This window comes from Pseudophryne corroboree, chromosome 2 (genome assembly GCF_028390025.1).
Source record: "Pseudophryne corroboree isolate aPseCor3 chromosome 2, aPseCor3.hap2, whole genome shotgun sequence".
Lineage (NCBI taxonomy): Eukaryota > Metazoa > Chordata > Amphibia > Anura > Myobatrachidae > Pseudophryne > Pseudophryne corroboree.
The window spans coordinates 741,182,933-741,201,576 of NC_086445.1; the positions used below are offsets into that span (position 1 = coordinate 741,182,933).

Here is an 18,644-nt window from a genome sequence, read left to right on the forward strand (position 1 = left end):
CGAGGAGAGACTCACCTGTGCTGCACTCATCAGACCCGAACACCGCACAGCAGACCCTACCAGAAGTGGACAATGCAGGGCAAGGGAATCCTGGCCAGAGGAGCTGCTGCCATGTCCCGTAATGATCTGCAACATAGCAGAACCCGGAAGAGCGGACACATACTCGCTCCGCACAGTCACTGTGTGTGAGAGGCTCTTGTCACTCTGAGGCTGTGGCCACACCGCCTACAGCTTGCTGCCCTATTTGGATAAGACGGCTCACATCCCTGCTGGGTACTTACCAGCATATACTTGGTGTCCCTCTGATCCTTGGGGCCCGGTACAGTTGACCTCTTTGACCCCCCTTGTCGCCGGCCCTGTATATATACATATATATATATATATATATATACATACATACTTCGTTTGGACTTATATATATATATATATATATACATACACACACACATATAGATATCTGGAAACACCCCCTTCAGAAGTTCTGCATTTGCCTCTGGGATCCTTATTCTTGTATTATTGTGGTGAATGTTATTTCCGTGGTGCAGTGAAGTTTTGTTAGGACTGTTGTTATAGTTTATGCAGCACCACACACGCAGTGATAGGTTGAGGGGAATGCCAGTGTAGTCGTGTGCCATGTTAAGTTTCTGCCCTGCATGCACTGGCGCATCTATAATGGGTGCAAGGTGCTGTGTACACACAGCACACCATGCACCCATTTAATTATACTTACCACTCAGTCAGCCCGGTGCTGTTGCAGAGCTGAAAATATCACATGGAAAATGGCCGCTTCTGGTTCTGAGGCCAAGGGTGTGGAAGATGACCTTCACTTAAGTCGAAATCCCTATTTGGGAAACATCTCGGTTCGGTGGGGATGTGTTGGCCTGCTGGCTGGAAGAATGTTTCTCACATTATATCCTTCCGTCTAGATCCTCATCTCCATGTCCACTTTGAATACCAGGACCGCCTGTTACCCATACAGCATGAAGGTGAGATGGTGCGACGCAAGGTAAGTAGCAGGACTATACCTGCACGGCAGTAGGCACCGCAAACCTCCCACATAACCATAAAAGAATTGTTACAGTTCAAAAGTTGCAAAGAATCTGAGAGCAATTAGAAACATAGAAACATAGAATTTGACGGCAGATAAGAACCACTTGGCCCATCTAGTCTGCCCCTTTTTTATTTTATCCTTTAGGCAATCTCAACCCTTTTTTAACCTTAATTCTTTGTAAGGATATTCATATGCCTGTCCCAAGCATGTTTAAATTGCCCTACAGTCTTAGCCTCTACTCTACAGTCTTAGCCTCTACTCCACTTATCCACTACCCTTTCAATTCAAAGCCTTGTTTTTAATTAATATGTATTTCACAAAATGTTCTTTCTTTTTCTATTACGTTATTCTTATTGTTTATTTTATTTATATTTCGCTTACAAGAGCCCTATTATAGGGTATACTGAACAATGTATATGCAATATATAACATTTACTGTGTGAAATTACGGTATTGATACTATATTAAAAAATGTCTAATGAAAGTTCTTTTTACATTTTATTAAGAAGGGATTGAGTGCACCCTCTTGGTAACGGATTCCTTTTTCTTTGGTCCGTGTCAGGGTGGAAACGCCTCAGCGGCTGGTGGAGCGGTCACTAAGAATAAAGACAGATCTTTGTGTCCACTTGGAGGCAGTGCGGGAGATTGGCAGCACAGCATTTCTTGGCGTGAAAGCTGTTGTGAGAGCATCCATCAGCACAGCCATCAGGGAAGCAATAGTCAGCAGTACAGCTACGTTTAAAAACTGCTGTGAGACTGCAGTTGATAATATAGCTGTACAAAGAGCCATCAGCCGGTGGTGTAGACGTATCCATTAACTGTGGTGAGAGCCATCAGCTTGCGGTATAGCCCTGTCTAACAACTGCTGGGGGAGAGTAGTTAGAAGCGCGACTATATGCTAAACAACAGAAATCTGGAAAACCAGTGGTGTAATTGAGTGGGAATCCTGGGATTGTACAGTGTGGAATACACTGTGCACATAGGACTTCCAGAGTTCCGGCTAACTCTCCTTCATTTAATTTGCTGTGAATCTATATGGGTGCCTCCAATGTGACTATAAGTATTGAGTACTTTGGAATCATGCTTCATTTCTAATGAAAACTTTTTGTCTGTTGGAATAAATATTTTAATTCTCTATATATGAAAGCCTTTTTTGAGACATTTTTATTACGGGACACGTTGGTGAAGTTTTATTTGATATAGCATTGCATCATAGAAACCTCAGCAGCACAGAGATGGAGGAGAAGGGAAATTCTGTGAAGGTAACATCTAATGCATATCTTATGGGTATTTTCTTTGATCAGCCTAATGTTTCACCAGGTATTATCATTCATAGAAGGAGTACATTCATTTTCCAATTAGCTTCCAGCTTCGGGGGAGGTTCTGAATTGGTTAAATGCAACATACTGTAGAGCAGGCATGTGCAAACTGCGGCCCTCCAGCTGTTGTGAAACTACATATCCCAGCATGCCCTGGCACAGATTTGCTGTCAGAGAATGCTAAAGCTGTGTCAGGGCATGCTGGGATGTGTAGTTTCTCAACAGCTGGAGGGCCGCAGTTTGGACATGCCTGCTGTAGAGGATATTGGTAACATTGCGCACTCAAGATGGGGAAAAGGAAGTTGCTCCCTTGATAGAGAATGTAAATAGAGTTGATGTAGGTTATATCTAAGGATCACCAGTGTGAACCATCTATAAAATCATAAACAAGTTTAAGGCCCGTAATTTTTTCCTGTGGGTGACTATTTGAGGATGAATCACGCAGGGGAAAAAACCCATGAAGTCCTTCTTATATTGGTGTTAGGGGAGATAGTAATATTGTCAATTTAATTATCTTTGTTTATTATGTCTATGGAAGACTACAGAATTTGCCTATCTGCTGTTATGGACCAACCATAGTGCTGTATGACCTTAGCCCAATACAAACATCATTGAAACATCATAAGTGGTTGTTTCAATTTGGAGCCTTTACGCAGCTAGGCGTAAAGGGATTGTCAAAGCAGGCCGCAAGTTGGCTTAAATGGGTAGCGCAATACTATTCGGGAAGCCCTATGCCCCACTATATGTAGTTCTAACTAGGGTGGAGATCTTTAACCTTAGATAGGAAAGCTATCTAAACATACTGTATAATGTATTTCTGAAACTGAGAAGATACATTTTTATTGCTGCAACTTGTCTTCTCCAGGAAATAGTATACTGCACACCATGGGTGCAATTCAATTGTGCTGAGCGCCCCCTGCTGGACATCTATACAAATGGGAATCTGAGCTATTCAGTTGTTCCCTATTAGTAGTGAACACACCTGGCAGCTTCGGGTTTAGCCAGGCAAGGCAGCAAAACCCATCTAAAGATCTTGATTGAGCGTCTACAGCCCAGGTTTGGTAATTTGCGTGCAAAAACTACGAAGGCTATCACACATTTTTTCTCCCACTTCCGGAGACTCAAAAAAAAGTGACTGCCATGGCTAATAGGCATCTGATCGGGACAATAATTGAATAGCTCTGATAGACACCAATTCGAAGACACGCAACAGGGGGAGCGTGGCATGATTGAAATTTAAAAGCCCCCCATGTGTGCATATACTCTTTATGATAAAATTAAACAAAATTGGAAGACTCTCTTTGCGTGGCGGTACATATTGGAAATGTTACATTTTACACTAATACTCATCTATCGTTGTCAAACATATGTAAGAGGATGGGCTTTTGGCTTGGCATAGTTAATACCATATGCCAATGTGTCAAGTATGAGTCAAATGTGGAAAAAGAGATGTAGGGAATGGAGAAGGTAAAGGGTGATTTGTAATTTCACTCTCGTACTTCTATTCCTGTAATATCTAGGCTAAATCTATTGTAAGCAAAATACCACATTGAGGATAAGACGGAAGAGAAGGGCTCTGGCATCTAGGCTTTGTACAAAATACTGGCCAATTCCGACAGAACCCTGTAAGTATTTTCACCCTAACCCTACCCTAGCCTACCCCTCTGGCAGCCTAACTGTAGGTTCCCCCTACTGCAGCCTAGCCCTAACCTCCCCTACCCTTAAAGCCTAACACTAACAATCCCCCAAGTGCCTAACCCTAACCACAGTGCTTACCTCCGGAAAGGATTGTCGGGATTCTGAACAAGCAGAGCTCCCTGATTCCAATGGCATTCCAAAATACTAAGAACCATACGTGAGTCAGAAGAGCTAATGGCACAGAAGAGAACAGTACACCTTTCTCCTTGATCACCATTGGATCTATGGTACTCAAATATAATTTTTTAACATCACCTATTCAATAATACCTTGAATATGTTAGGATGAAGAGTCGTGCGTTGCAAGATCCCCTTCATTATCACTATCTACCAGACAGTTGGTTAGGCATGGCTAGGTCTCGGGTCTATTCACTGACCCAGGGGAAAGGTCAGACTTCTATAACACACATATTTTCAAGCCTTTTATCTGTATATTAAACCTAACAATATGATTTGAACAGTCTTGAAACAGGGTTAGAAAAAACAAGACAGAATTTTATTGTCCAAAATCCAGACACTGAGGTACAAAGAGAAATTGATCTGTACAAACATCAGCATTGAATAAAACCCAAAAGGGCTAGTGAGAGGAATTAGAGTCAGTAAGCAGGAGAGGCCAAGGTCTCCTGCAACACATTTACAGAGGAAAGATTTTTTTTTTTTTTTTTTTTTGTATTATAGCAAAAGGCTCATAAGAATCTAATTAAATTACAGCAAGTTCATTAAGAGCCCAATCACTATCTGGATGCTTAACAGCATGGGAAGAACGGTTTGCCTGCAAACTTCCTCATCAGTTTGTCCAATCGGCTCACACCTTTCTTTGCGCCTCTCTGGTACTGATAAAAGAGGAGAACTTGTAAGTGGGTTTTTACCATTTGCAGCCAAAATGTAACAATGACTACGGCATAATTGCTTTTTCAGAGATCAAGGACACATGCAAGTCAGCATCTCCTTATTGCAGCTGGTAGTGCATGCATTTTTATTACGACAGCCAGCTATACATGCACCTTAATATCTGGCACCAATAGTGCCTCTAGCAACAATCTGCATATCTACATGAATATACCATTACCCCAACAGACTTATCAGTAGTATGGTTATAATTATAATCACATAGGAAAAATGACCGATGGGATCTACATTACTCCCAAAGGTGTACATAAAGTCCATCATTAACAATCACTGACATTTTAGCTGATTGCCAAACAGGTCTTCAGTAACGGGAAGGTGAAAGTTAGTAGTACAGTTGCGTCCTCATATATCTTCACTTCAGTCGCTCCAAGCAGCCACTCTTAGCATGCAAGGTCCCGTGATAATCTGCTAGCACCAGGCGTTAGACGCAACACGATGCGGCTAGTATGCACCATGAGACTGTGCTGATTAATTTGATATGCAACACTTGTATATCCGAGTCTCTGAATCCACATATGAAATGCTGCTATGCATTGGCCGCTGTTTTTTACCTTACCAATTTCTGTCGTGCTTCAAATACAGACTCAGTTGCACACAGATATACAAGTGTCGCACATCACATTAATCAGCACAGTCCCCTGGTGTGTCAAGGCCGTATCATGTTGCGTCCAAGACACATTTTCGGCAAAAAAAGATTCCTGATGCTAGCGGAGTTGCATGGGACCTGTCAGCTCACTGGCAACCGGGCATCTCCCGCTGCATGGTGTATTGAGGATAGATATATGAGGGCACATTTGTAAGTAACTAGTTGCTGTGGTTTACTTACAGTTAGGTGTAATTTATCTATTTGTTAATCTGGGTGTTAATCAGAATGTGTTAATTTGCCTCAAGAATTAAAAAGGAAGAGCCTGACCTAGTACTGTTAGTGACTTGAGAAGAAAAATCAGGTGGATGCAGAGCACACCCATTGCCTGCTGACACTGGGAGAGGGGTTATGTGAGGATACGTCTCATGGAGAGCTCTACATCACAGGGGAATCCTGTTTCCCTCAATGCTGAGTCTTTTCTGTTGAGCAAATCGTCTCTTGTGCTTCTCCAGGCGGATTATGCCTTTCCGGGGACCTCCAAATGAATCAGGATCCCACCATATTATGTAAAAGGAAAGTGTAAAAGAGGAAGGAAGAAAAGGGCATAGAAAGGTATTAAGGAAAAAGAAATAGAGTAGAAAGAAATTTCCTCAAAACAGAGATAAGAGCCCAACTCAAACTAAAACTAGACCACTGAATCCACAGATAATTAAGCAGAACAGTTATAACAGGGATGGGGAATCTTTGGCCCTCCAGCTATTGTTGAACTACACATCCCAGCATGCCCTGTAACAGTTTTAGCATGGCCAAATTGCAAAACTGTTGCAGGGCATGCTGGTATGTGTAGTTCAGCAACAGCTGGAGGGCCAAAGGTCCTCCATTCCTGAGTTACAAGAAAGGGAAGAAAAGGACAACTGTGAGATGTGGTTATTGTATCTAATCAACAGTATAACATAATCATTGATCTTACCTGTGGGGATTCCATTTCCACATTCCACTGTGGACGGACCACATAATCTTTGTTGGAAGGCAGGGGAGCATGAGCGCGGGCACAGAAACCTGGGTCACCTGGTCGTAATGCCCTAAATAGAAGATAACCCAAACTAAAGTCAAACTGCAGCCAAAGTCAACTTAACTTGGATAAGTACACAAAAATAAATAAGCTGTTAGTAAGTTCTATTTACCAATATCTGTATACATGTATAGTTCACGTAAATGGAATAAGCTGTTTGCAAGTTCTATAAACTGATATCTTTATACATGTATAGTTTATGTTAAAGAACTATAAAATAACCCAACAAATATTTCTTTAACCCTACAAAAAAACGAAGAAATAAAAATAAAAAAATAAAAAATAAAAATATATATATATATATACACACACACACACACACTCACACACACACACACACACACACACACACAAAAGCATGTGCGTTTCTGCATACAGTATTTCTGAGACTGTATAAGTACATATTATGAGGGAGTGATACTATGGAAAAGAGGAGCAGGAAAAAATCAATGTGCTGAAATTCCATAGTATAGTATAAGGAATATCAAATATTTTCACTATTGCAGCATCCTACAGTAGCACTTTTGGAAACTCTTATATATTCTGTGGAAAACAAGCACATCAGAAAGAGCAGTAAAAGGATGCAGTGGTACATACTTCTCTCCTCCTGTCAGCACTTTCTCCATGTCCCAGCATAGTGTCTGACCTCCAAAACTAGAGCTGATGCTACAAAATAAGATCAATAATCATCAAAACACTCAAAAGAGTAATGTCACAATTTTTCCTCTATTAAAGTATTCACAAACGTAATTGCTACAGTAGTCAGTCTATAAAAAAAAAACTCACGTATTTAAATTTGTGGTTAATAGTCCAACCTAAAAACATTTCATAGATATTCTGTACTCAATATTATTTTTTATGTACTAATTATTATTTTTTAACACAGTTTATTTAATTCTTAAAGCAAATAACCAATATAATTATATTCATAACATTTTATAAGGAATTAATGTATCCTTTGACATATTTGTGGTTTCCACTTAATATCTGTTTTAATGACCTGTAATATGCTACTTAGAATTGTGTTACTGGGCCATTTTTACCTGCTCAGTCTTCTACGCTTTGGGATGTGCTCCAGACCCCTCTGCTCTCTCTCCTCTCTGGTCATCCCCTTGAAGTTGGAGCTCAATCCAAAAATAGGTCGTGACCATTCATCTGAAGGTAATAGATTTAAAAGATGCAGTTACAGCTAAATTGATACTATACACATTGATACTATACGCATGCGCTCATTTGGGCTCAAACGTCACTAGAAGTGCTTTAGTAGGAGATGCCATCAGGAATATGGATGGATCCACTAGGAATTGTAACACATCCAGGTAAGCAACCACCAGGTGAGTGAGAGATGAGAAAACAGGCAAATGCACTGAGACAGACAGAGATAAGATTTGTTCTAAAGTCTAAAAAAGTTGTTCTGGAAGTCCTGAAAGTGCAATCTTGAAAACTGCACAGCCTCAAAAGTGAATATTACCCTGACAAGAAGTCTCATACAGAAATGAATAGACTATTTGCAGCTGGCAATCGCTCCATTGGGATGCCACAGTCTGTGTTCTGAACGCCGGCTTCCCAAACGCCGGTATATCAGCACCAACCCAAATGTAACTTTCCCACACAATGAAAAAATGTTCTACTTTGGATTCCCTATCTAGTATTATTTAAATCCAATCCATATGGAATAGATGAAAAAAAAATGACAGAGTGTGGGGATATCCACTCATGCAAGATTGTTTTACAGGCTGCTGCACTTATTGCTAATAGCAAGCGCCTACCATCAGAACGATTCTTAGTTCTGATGACATAAACCCAAAGATAGCCCACTCTGCTTTTAGGTGGGTACACACAGGGCCGGCTCTACCATTAGGCAGCTTTAGGCAGCTGCCTTTGAGCGCCGGCCACTGGGGGGCTGCACCGCACACTGCCGATGAAAGAATGCCTTCCTTATTATTCCCTTAATTCACCCGAGCCCCTCCTCTTTCATAAGAGACGAGGAGCAGAGATGCCGCAGGCCCTCAACTGCTATGAGCCGTCTTCTGTGTGTAAGTCTAACTGGGTCCCGCATGTTAGACACCCACCGCCCCCTACGCGATTGCAGACTCCCGCAGTTTACGCCTCCGCCGCGAGAGCAGACTCTCGCCGCCCGCGTGTTACTCCCAGCCACTGAGCCACTCCATGACAGACTCCAGCTTGTTATTAACACTCACCCCCCCCCCCCCCCCGCTCCAGCGTGCTATTAACACTCCCCCCTCCCGCTCCAGCGTGGTATCAACCCTCCCCCCCGCTCCAGCGTGTTATTAACACACAACCCCACCCGCCACGAGTGCACGCTCCAGTGTGTTACTCACCACATTCTCCACACATTAAACCCAGATGAGTGTTCCAAAGCGCAAAGTCCTTTGAAGAATTTCTTAAAGGACTTTCTGTGCTTTGAAACACTCATCTGTGTTGTTTTGGGAATAATGCTGCTTGGAGCAGTTTAACCGTGCAGGTGTTATAACTTCTAACATGGCTACACCTGAATACAAAGGCTCTAGAACAGAGTCCCATGAAACATGACGTAAGCATCTATAAGTTATATGTAAAGTTAAATTGTTGCTGGAGTAAAAGGAGTTTAATTTATTGCTAAGTGCCAGATCCTCCTTGAAACCTGAACTTATACTGAAAATTCTATGATATTGTATTGAATAACTTATTCCTATTGTGGCATTTATGTATTATTAGAGATACATGGGCACTGTTATTTAGGTTATTTGCCTGGTACCCATTTGATTTTTTTTTTTTTTAATCTTACTGTATTTCATCCAATATTAATTTTAGAGAATGGTTTTTAAGTATTACATCTTATACTCAGTGCCGGCGCCACCCCCACCATGAGTGCAGACTCCAGCATGTTACTATCCCCCCCTCCCAATATTGCAGACTCTCTCATGTTAACAGACCCCCCCCCCCCTAGATTGCAGGCTATATTTTGCAGCATATTGGCGGATCAGAGTAGCATATTGATAATTTACCGGTGTGCATAAATAAATTAGACTGCATACATCATATATATATATATATACATATATATATCTGGAGCCGCATGTCTGGTGCCTGTCTGCCCCTCACCCCCCCCCCCCATTCCCACCCCCTCCTGCGATGTTCGTTCCCTCCTTCCCTCAACCCAATGACTGGAAAGAAGATCTACTCCCTCAGCCTTGCGGGGAGCTGTTGGACTCCAAGGAGGAGGCCACGACTGCACCCAGGATGGCAAGGGCTTTTTCAAACACCAGATGATCTGCCCCCCCCCCCCCCCCCTCCCAGCCAGCCCTGACAGGCACCAGCGACAGGGAGTCCAAGCCAGGCAATCTCTACCCTGTGCACGAGTGCATTTTAAAGGGCAATATCCGCCCACTTTCCACCCTCACCAGAGCCACAGCATCAGCCAGAAGGACAACCACAATCAGTGCCTCGCACCTCAGCTGGCTGTAATTCATGTGACCGGCAGGAGATTTACAGCAACAGCCCCTCTCTAGTGCCTGAGAGGTGTCAGCTGGCTGTAGATGGCCAAAATAGCGTGGCACAACATTAATGTGTATATATATATATATATATATATATATATATATTGTAAGTGACACTTATAAGATGCCGACTTTGCACTTTTTAACCTGAGGGGCTGGGTATGGGGGGGGGGGGGGGGGGAGAGTCAGCTGAAGATTTGCCTAGGGTGCTGAGGAACCTTGCATCGGCCCTGGGTACACAGTTAAGCAGATAGGTCTCAGCACATTTTTTGGACCTGGAGCCAAAAACTCCAAATAGGTGGACATGACCAACAGCATTAATATAAATCTGCAAAATCTTCTCCGCTCCTGTAACAAGAATATGAGGATGACCCTCCCATTAAAAAACTTCCACGTGGAGATAAATGTTGTAAAGGTGTGTACACATGGTGAGATTTCTCCTTTTGATTTTGACTATATAGTCAAAATCACAAGGAAAGTTAGTGGAAATCACAAGGTGTTAGGCAGCTTGTGATACCGATTTGATCCCGATGCGCACTCCCACAGGGTCGGTATCACAAGGCTAGATAGACTGTGCAGGCAAGTCTATCTTGACCATATAGTGTATACAAAGTATAGTCAAAATTGGCACTTAGTCAAAAATGCACATAGACAAAATTGAAAGAACAGATAATAAAAAGTCTGTGCTCTCTGTGCTATCTGGGCTCTGGGGGAGTTAAGGGGGGTACTCACGGGAGAGATGTGTGCTGAGCGATCTTAACACAGACCGCTCAGCACACATCTCTCACCCCGCTCAGCATAGCGCGATGTGCTGAGCGAGGGGGAATGCTGATGGGGGGCCGCTCACTTCACACAACGGTGAAGTGAGCGACCCGCTAGATTGAGCCTGCATGCAGCTCAATCTAGCATCGGCGATAGCGATGCGCGGGGCCGCGCATCGCTATCGCTGGAGGGCATACACACGGCAGATCCGTGCTTAAAATCTAAGCAATCTAGCAAGATTGCTTAGATTTTAAGCACGGATCTCTCCGTGTGTACCCCCCTTTAGAGATAAATTGCATAGTCAAAATCGGGCATAGCAAGGATCTCACCGTGTGTATGCACCTTAAGAAAGATATATATATATTTTTTATTTTATTTAAAAAAAAAATGCCCTCTTTCATGTAACAATATTAGCCTGTGGCCCCCAGCTAGCTCAAAGCAGAGGAAAAACAACAATACATATGATGATACGAAACAGAATGCTCAGAAAAAGAGACTTACTAATTAGCTTGCCAGCAATATCCTTGTTGGGTCTAGACTCTTTGGGGTGTTTGTATAAATACATAACCGCTCTGCCAATGCCACTGTATTTTAAAGTCTCCTGGCTCACACCTGGCAGCTGCAGGTAAAAAAAAAAAAAAACCTTAAAATTATCAATTTCAGCAAACAAATATCCTGTTAACAATTTCCTCTCTCAAAAGTTAATGCCAATAATTTAGCATTAAGCCATAATGGAGCAATGTAGATTCTGCCACAATTTACTGAGTAATAAACACATATAGGGCCAAATGTAATAGAGTGAGAGTTTCAGAAAGTGAGAGATTTGGTAAGGTTTTTCAGGGTTTTTTTTAGAGTGGCAATCATTTACACTGCAAAACCAAGTTAATCTTGCTGTGTAAATGATTGCCACTTTAAAAAAAAAACTGCAAAACCTTACCAAATCTCTCACTTTTTGAAACTCTCACTCTATTACATTTGGCTCAGTGCCTGCGTGGTGCAGTGTATCCCTTTCCCCAGAAAAGTCTGCGCTGGAGTATGACCTGAGCCTGCAAGTCTTGTCCCACGGATCCACCCACCCAGTTTACGGTGAGTCCGCTGCGATGCATAATAAAGTTTAAAATTAGGGAGCACCAAGCAGGGCTGGTGCCAGGGTGTTTGGCGCCCTCCTGCAAACTTCTATTATACAGTATGTACTTGAGAACATTCAAGAATGGCACCAAAACATACTGCATTTCACCATGAAACGCTAACCAAAAAAAAGAGGCTAAATAACTGCTGTGGGCTGAAATAACTAATCAATCTGAATGAGCCTTATCTTAATAAAGTGTCATGTAAACAAAAAAATAAGCAGTCACACTTCTCTATCTATAAAAGACTAATCAACATCAAAACTAAAGGGTATCAATCGTTACTATGCTGCATTAATGCACTTGCACAAGTGCGTATGTGCTAGGCAATTACATATTACATTAATAGAGGTACTGGAACACTTCCACACCACTCCAGGGGACATGCGCATAAACTCTGCATTCCACCTATATACCTATATGCGGATGCTGTGTTCCGTCGTGGAGCACAATGCATAACTAAGTGTTTCATTATACCTATATATGGGTGCTACATTCCACTGTGGACCATATATCTGGCAAATCAGAGTTATATAGAACTTAAATGTGTTATACCCATGTGTGAATGGTGTCTGTCAGACATAACGAGTTGGCTGTGCAGCACAGCCGATGGCCGATATGTATGCAAAAATACACTTGCTGCAGGGACCACGTGCGACTGGCATCACAACTTGGCGGGTAGATTTAAATGCCTGCCCCATTGTGAAGTTAGACACAACACATTGTGCAGACGATTTGTAAGTGTGTATGCACTTACCAGTCATCAGATTGGTCGGCAGATCAGACCAACCATCAAACCACCTGATCTGTCGGCCAGGTGTGTAGCCAGCTTAAGTGAAACAGATATTATATATATTATATATATGTGTATCTGTTTTGTGCTGTATGTATTCTTGAGAAAGGGGGTTGCACCCCGAAACGTTGAACTCAAATACAGCTTTCTGCATCTATATATTTAAGTCTCTGAGTGCCATCTTTACCTTTGGAATTCTATATATATATACATATATACATACATACATACATACAAACATACATACATACATACATACATACATACATACATACATATACACACACTAGATGTAATTAGATGTAATGCTCAGCGTTGTAGAGTTTTTTTTTATTTTTTTGGAGCCATTATCCCCAGCACTGACTGAGGCTATTTTTATCGTCCTCTCTTTTGGCACCCCCTTTCCTCATCCCCTCTTTCCCCTTCTTACTCCCGCTACTTTGGAGTTACAGGGATGGTGAGATTAGGGGCACTGACAGGGAGTTACAAGAGGGTGAGGGTAGGGATGGTGAGGGGGCAGCTACAGGGAGGGTGAAGGCAGGGGCACGGAGAGGTCAGTTATAGGGCAGGGGCCTATAAAAATAGCTTTATTAGAATAAACAATCCAAGTGTAGGGTTCCTGACAATTAAACCTTCATATACAGACTATATGTTATGAAGACAGCCCTATGCGACTGTCACCAGATAATTGCAGTATAAACAGTGTCTAATCTCTTCTTCAGGGAGAGGCAGCAGCCTGTTATACGTGGGTCTCTAGTCTCTATCGCTAAGTCTTTCAGTGATTGCGTGCTGTGGCTATCCCTTGATTTAAAGGAGCCCACAGTGGAGGAGGAGCTCGGGACAAGACTAGGAGCTGATAATTTAGTCTTCCTGGTTTCACTGGGCAGGCGGCGCATTTATGGTACACACCTTGGTTACCCCTTAGATTTGTCTATGGGCACAATCAGAAAGAACTTGAAGGCAGGGAGCCAAAGAGGGGGAGATGGGTGCTGTTCTTTATGCTGCTGGTGCTGATGCTACCTGTCCTGCAGTGTGATAGGGGCTGACAGCACACATCAGCAAGGTAGCAGAGCAGGAAGAGCACCTACCCGACATGGCGCCTCCCTGCTTTGCAGCCCTTGCTGAGCGGGTAGCACGCAGGCCTGGGGATATCCCTCCTTTTGCTCTGCAGAGTATGCTCAGGCTTTCATTCTTACCTCTTGTAGTATCTTCAGTAGTTCCTCTCGGATTTTTAGAGCTGGCAAGCTTCGATCAGGCAGAGGAGTGAGCCACTCTTTAATTGCAGACATAACACCACAGTCAATGAAGGTTTCTTTCAAATCTTGTCTGATGGACAGATAAAAAAAAGTGAGAAAGGTTTTAGGTGTATGTACATAATATAACCAAATAAATGTATAAAATCTATAAATATACACACCATTTAGCGAGAAATGCTACAGTAAGTTAAAAGCTAAAGCAGATGATCCATCTGATCTGGACTCATACATAACCCACTATTTATCTTTATCTTTGCTCCCTAGAGCTCACAAGGTGACTGTCCTATATGGAAACCCCTATGTTCCACCACTATGCAATGTTGAATGTGGAGTTTCTTACTTTTTGAGATGCATCACTACAGTGGGGAGGAGGGTTATCTTGTTCAGTGCTGGTTTCTTGCTGGAGTTGAGATTCCTATCCTCCTGTAACAAAATAAATTAGTTAACCTATGTAGGTGGAATTAAAATGAACACTTATTATCCAATACAAATGCTATTCGGGCTACTGATAATCAGGGCAAATCTTGCAGCATTTCATATCATTCAAACTCCAGTCTAGAATGCTCCAATCCTCTTCTCCTAGGTCAGATCAGAGAGAGTACTGGAGCTATAGTCCTGGTAGAATATGGGATTCTTTTTTTGCACAATAAAAAGATTATCTTTTTGAAATAAAAGGTTATAAAAAATGTATTATGTTAAAGAATAATCTCACATACATTGTTCAGATTTCAAATAATCAGCTCACCTCTGCTGCCTCATTCATCTTCACAATCATAGCATTTACTGCATCATCTGCGTCGCTTAAGAAAGTGCCTCCATCCCGGTTCCTCTGCCTTTTACCACTCATTTTCTTCTTCATCTCTAACATTATTTCATAGTCAGATTTGAAATCAGTCCTGAAAGACAAGGGGGGATGGGACATGTGCCACGCAATGAGTAACAATACTCTAATCCTGTTTATTGAGAAACAAAGATGCCTACCCAATCTCAGACTAGTAAGCAAGTGTATAGAGAATTGACCTATGATGCACAGCTGATGACTTCACAGTAGCGGGCAGCCGTAAGCTTACAGATTGTCTAGTAGTGTGAATACTACAGTCAGGTTAGGTATATGTACCTAGATACATGTAACATGAATTTGTACCTAGAACATAATACTCAGCTCAGTAAGAGGTTATAAAAAATGACCCTTAATGCCAATCCACAAATACCTAATTGTAAAAAGGTGGACTTTTCCGTTACAGAAAATATTATGGGGTTTAAGATAAGGTGGACGGAGATAAAGTACCAACCAATCAGCTCCTGGCATGTCACAGGCTGGGTTTGGAAAAATGACAGTTAAGAAGGAGCTGGTTGCCTGGTACTTTACCTCTGCTCAAGGCTTAATAAATAGACCCCTTTGTATACTATTTTAGCTGCATGCTTGTTCATGAATTAATATAATGTTACTTTACAGTAATTAGACTTTTACTTACATTTTACCAGATTTCACATTAACATCAGAGCCCGACTCTGCAGCAGCCGCTGCTGTTCTAAGGCCGTTGTTTTTTCCCCTTCCAGATCTTCTTGGTTAAAACCCTGCAAAACAAAGTACATAAAGCCCTGTATACTTATGTGCCCCTCATCTAGCTAACCTCTTCCCTTGCAAATGAACATATTTAAGATTGCCTCCTGGCATATAAAACAGTCTGGTAAATCAGGATAAATAATATGCTATACATATAGCACCACGAGGAGCATATCTAGGCTGCTGTGATATGAATACAAAGACCTAAGACATCTAGAAAAGGACAAACAAGGCACCGAAAATTAATTTCCTCTTACCTCTCTTCTCTGCCTTCTTTTTAGCCAAGTCTCTGTAAGGAGAATGCAGTATCCCAAGGGATATATGGTGAGGATATACCAAAAATAAGGTATATTATCACAAAATAATGATAAATAAGAACAATCAATGGACAAGGTCCTGTATCAGACAAGTCTGAGTACTAAATGATCTGTCAGTATCTGAGGTCTAGTGTCAGTAGTGACTAGAATGGGGTGACACCATAGCTGCATTATGACATCACAAAGTGTTAGGGGCCGACAGAAATTGCAGTAAGTGACACTTAGGGACATTGGTCAATGAAAGAAATGTCGCTAAAAAGAAAATATCGAATGAGTCAATGGTCAAATACGTGAGAAAGGAATAGTGTCAATAACTGATAAGATAGAAAGAAAAAAGAATTACATTTAAAATGTATAAAAGTGATAATGGGGAAAGAGTATTGCCGTAGATAAAGAACGATATCCCATTGTTGTATTGGTGAATAAGTGACACTGCAGTGAGTGTGTTATGGGGATATGGATTAATGAAAGGGATTTCTCTCCTAATTATACATTCTTCTCCCCCTTCTTCCTTTTCTCATCTCTTCACTTTGCCCTGCTATAGTAACATAGTAACATAGTAACTAAGGTTGAAAAAAGACAATTGTCCATCGAGTTCAACCTATTTGTGGTCTCCTATGCAGTCCTACTATAGGACTAGTTATTTTTTTATTAGGACTAGTTATATTAACTATAATGCGTGACTACGCACCATAACCCTGAATATCTTTATCCAATAGGAATTTATCTAACCCATTCTTAAAGGTGCAGAAGACAAAATTACCTAGGTAATTTGTCCGGCGCTGTTAAGAAGATATGCTTGACCTTTAAGCTGCTGTTTAAAGGGATAAGTTAGTCCCTGGATAGACAATGAAATAGGAATATATACAGCGCTATAAAAACTGGATATGGAAAAATAATAATCACAATTTATTATAAAAAATTGTTGCAACAAATAAATTCATATATATAAAAACATTTCTTTGTCAATTAAAAAAGTGTCAGAATAGGGCAGGCACAGCAGATTTGTTTGGTAAGTTACCACACGAGGAAGCCGGGCATGATACACTGGTACGAGTCCCTGGAATAGTAGCCACAGTCCTGGGTGCAGTTTTCAATGCTAGCAGATGGAGTCCAAGTGCAGAGGCAGACCTTTATGTGCTTAATTCCGGACTGGAATGGGTCCTATTTGAAAGCTGGATCTATTACGCCTTGATGGACTTCTGCAGTTTTCCCAATTTGCTGGTGGACTTCTAGGCTGGTTCCAGGTATCAAGAGTAATTCCAGTGGTGTACGGCTCCTCAGAGCCAACGCGTTTCGCTGTATCCACAGCTTTATCAAGGTATGATATATACCTTGATAAAGCTGTGGATACAGCGAAACGCGTTGGTTCTGAGGAGCCGTACACCACTGGAATTACTCTTGATACCTGGAACCAGCCTAGAAGTCCACCAGCAAATTGGGAAAACTGCAGAAGTCCATCAAGGCGTAATAGATCCAGCTTTCAAATAGGACCCATTCCAGTCCGGAATTAAGCACATAAAGGTCTGCCTCTGCACTTGGACTCCATCTGCTAGAATTGAAAACTGCACCCAGGACTGTGGCTACTATTCCAGGGACTCGTACCAGTGTATCATGCCCGGCTTCCTCGTGTGGTAACTTACCAAACAAATCTGCTGTGCCTGCCCTATTCTGACACTTTTTTAATTGACAAAGAAATGTTTTTATATATATGAATTTATTTGTTGCAACAATTTTTTATAATAAATTGTGATTATTATTTTTCCATATCCAGTTTTTATAGCGCTGTATATATTCCTATTCCATTCTTAAAGGTGTTGACTGAGTCCGCTGTTACTACTCTCTCAGGCAGGGACTTCCAAACACGTATTGTCCTTACTGTGAAAAAACCTTTTCACCTCAATGGGGTATATTTACTAAGGTCCCGATTTTGACCGAGATGGTGTTTTTTCTTCAAAGTGTCATCTCGGGAATTACTAAACTCAAATCACGGCAGTGATGAGGGCATTCGTATTTTTTTGGAAGTCCAAGTAAAAAAATACGAATGAACACACCATCGGTCGAATTCGCCTGTAATTTGGTAGAACACGGTCATTTACTAAAAAGTGTAATTCACAAACACTGCCCACAATAGCCAAACACTGCCGTGAAAAAATACCAATCGTGAAAAAGTGCTAAAATAAAACAGACTTGCTTTTTTTTACCGTGTTCTGATAGGCATGCACGGATCCATGAGATCCGTGCATGTTTATCAGTGGGAAGGGGTGGGAAAGAGTTAAATTTGGCAAAAAAAAATGCGTAGGGTCCCCCCTCCTAAGCAAAACCAGCCTCGGGCTCTTTGAGCTGGTCCTGGTTGAAAAAATATGTGAAAAAAATTGACCGGGGATCCCCCATATTTAATCAACCAGCACCGGGCTCTGCGCCTGGTCCTGGTTCCAAAAATACGGGGGACAAAGAGGGTAGGGGTCCCCCATATTTCAGAAACCAGCACCGGGCTCCACTAGCCAGATACATAATGCCACAGCCGGGGGACACTTTTATATTGGTCCCTGCGGCCCTGGCATTACATACCCAACTAGTCACCCCTGGCCGGGGTACCCTGGAGGAGTGGGGGCCCCTTCAATCAAGGGGTCCCCCCCCTCCAGCCACCCAAGGGCCAGGGGTGAAGCCCGAGGCTGTCTACCCCAT

The 18,644-nt window shown here is 41.9% G+C and overlaps 1 protein-coding gene across 1 annotated transcript; it reads right to left on the reverse strand.

The window, feature by feature from the left end:
- Positions 1 to 4,625: 4,625 nt before the first annotated feature.
- LOC135051155 (protein IWS1 homolog) lies at positions 4,626 to 16,022 on the reverse strand. Its single transcript, XM_063957290.1, has 10 exons — positions 15,897 to 16,022; positions 15,548 to 15,650; positions 14,818 to 14,968; positions 14,413 to 14,495; positions 14,013 to 14,142; positions 11,398 to 11,515; positions 7,678 to 7,789; positions 7,232 to 7,300; positions 6,533 to 6,644; positions 4,626 to 4,900 (listed from the first exon to the last, which is right to left on the reverse strand). Coding segments are annotated over exons 2-10 (864 nt in total). The 5' UTR covers positions 15,550 to 15,650; positions 15,897 to 16,022; the 3' UTR covers positions 4,626 to 4,813.
- Between the last annotated feature and the right edge of the window lie 2,622 nt (positions 16,023 to 18,644).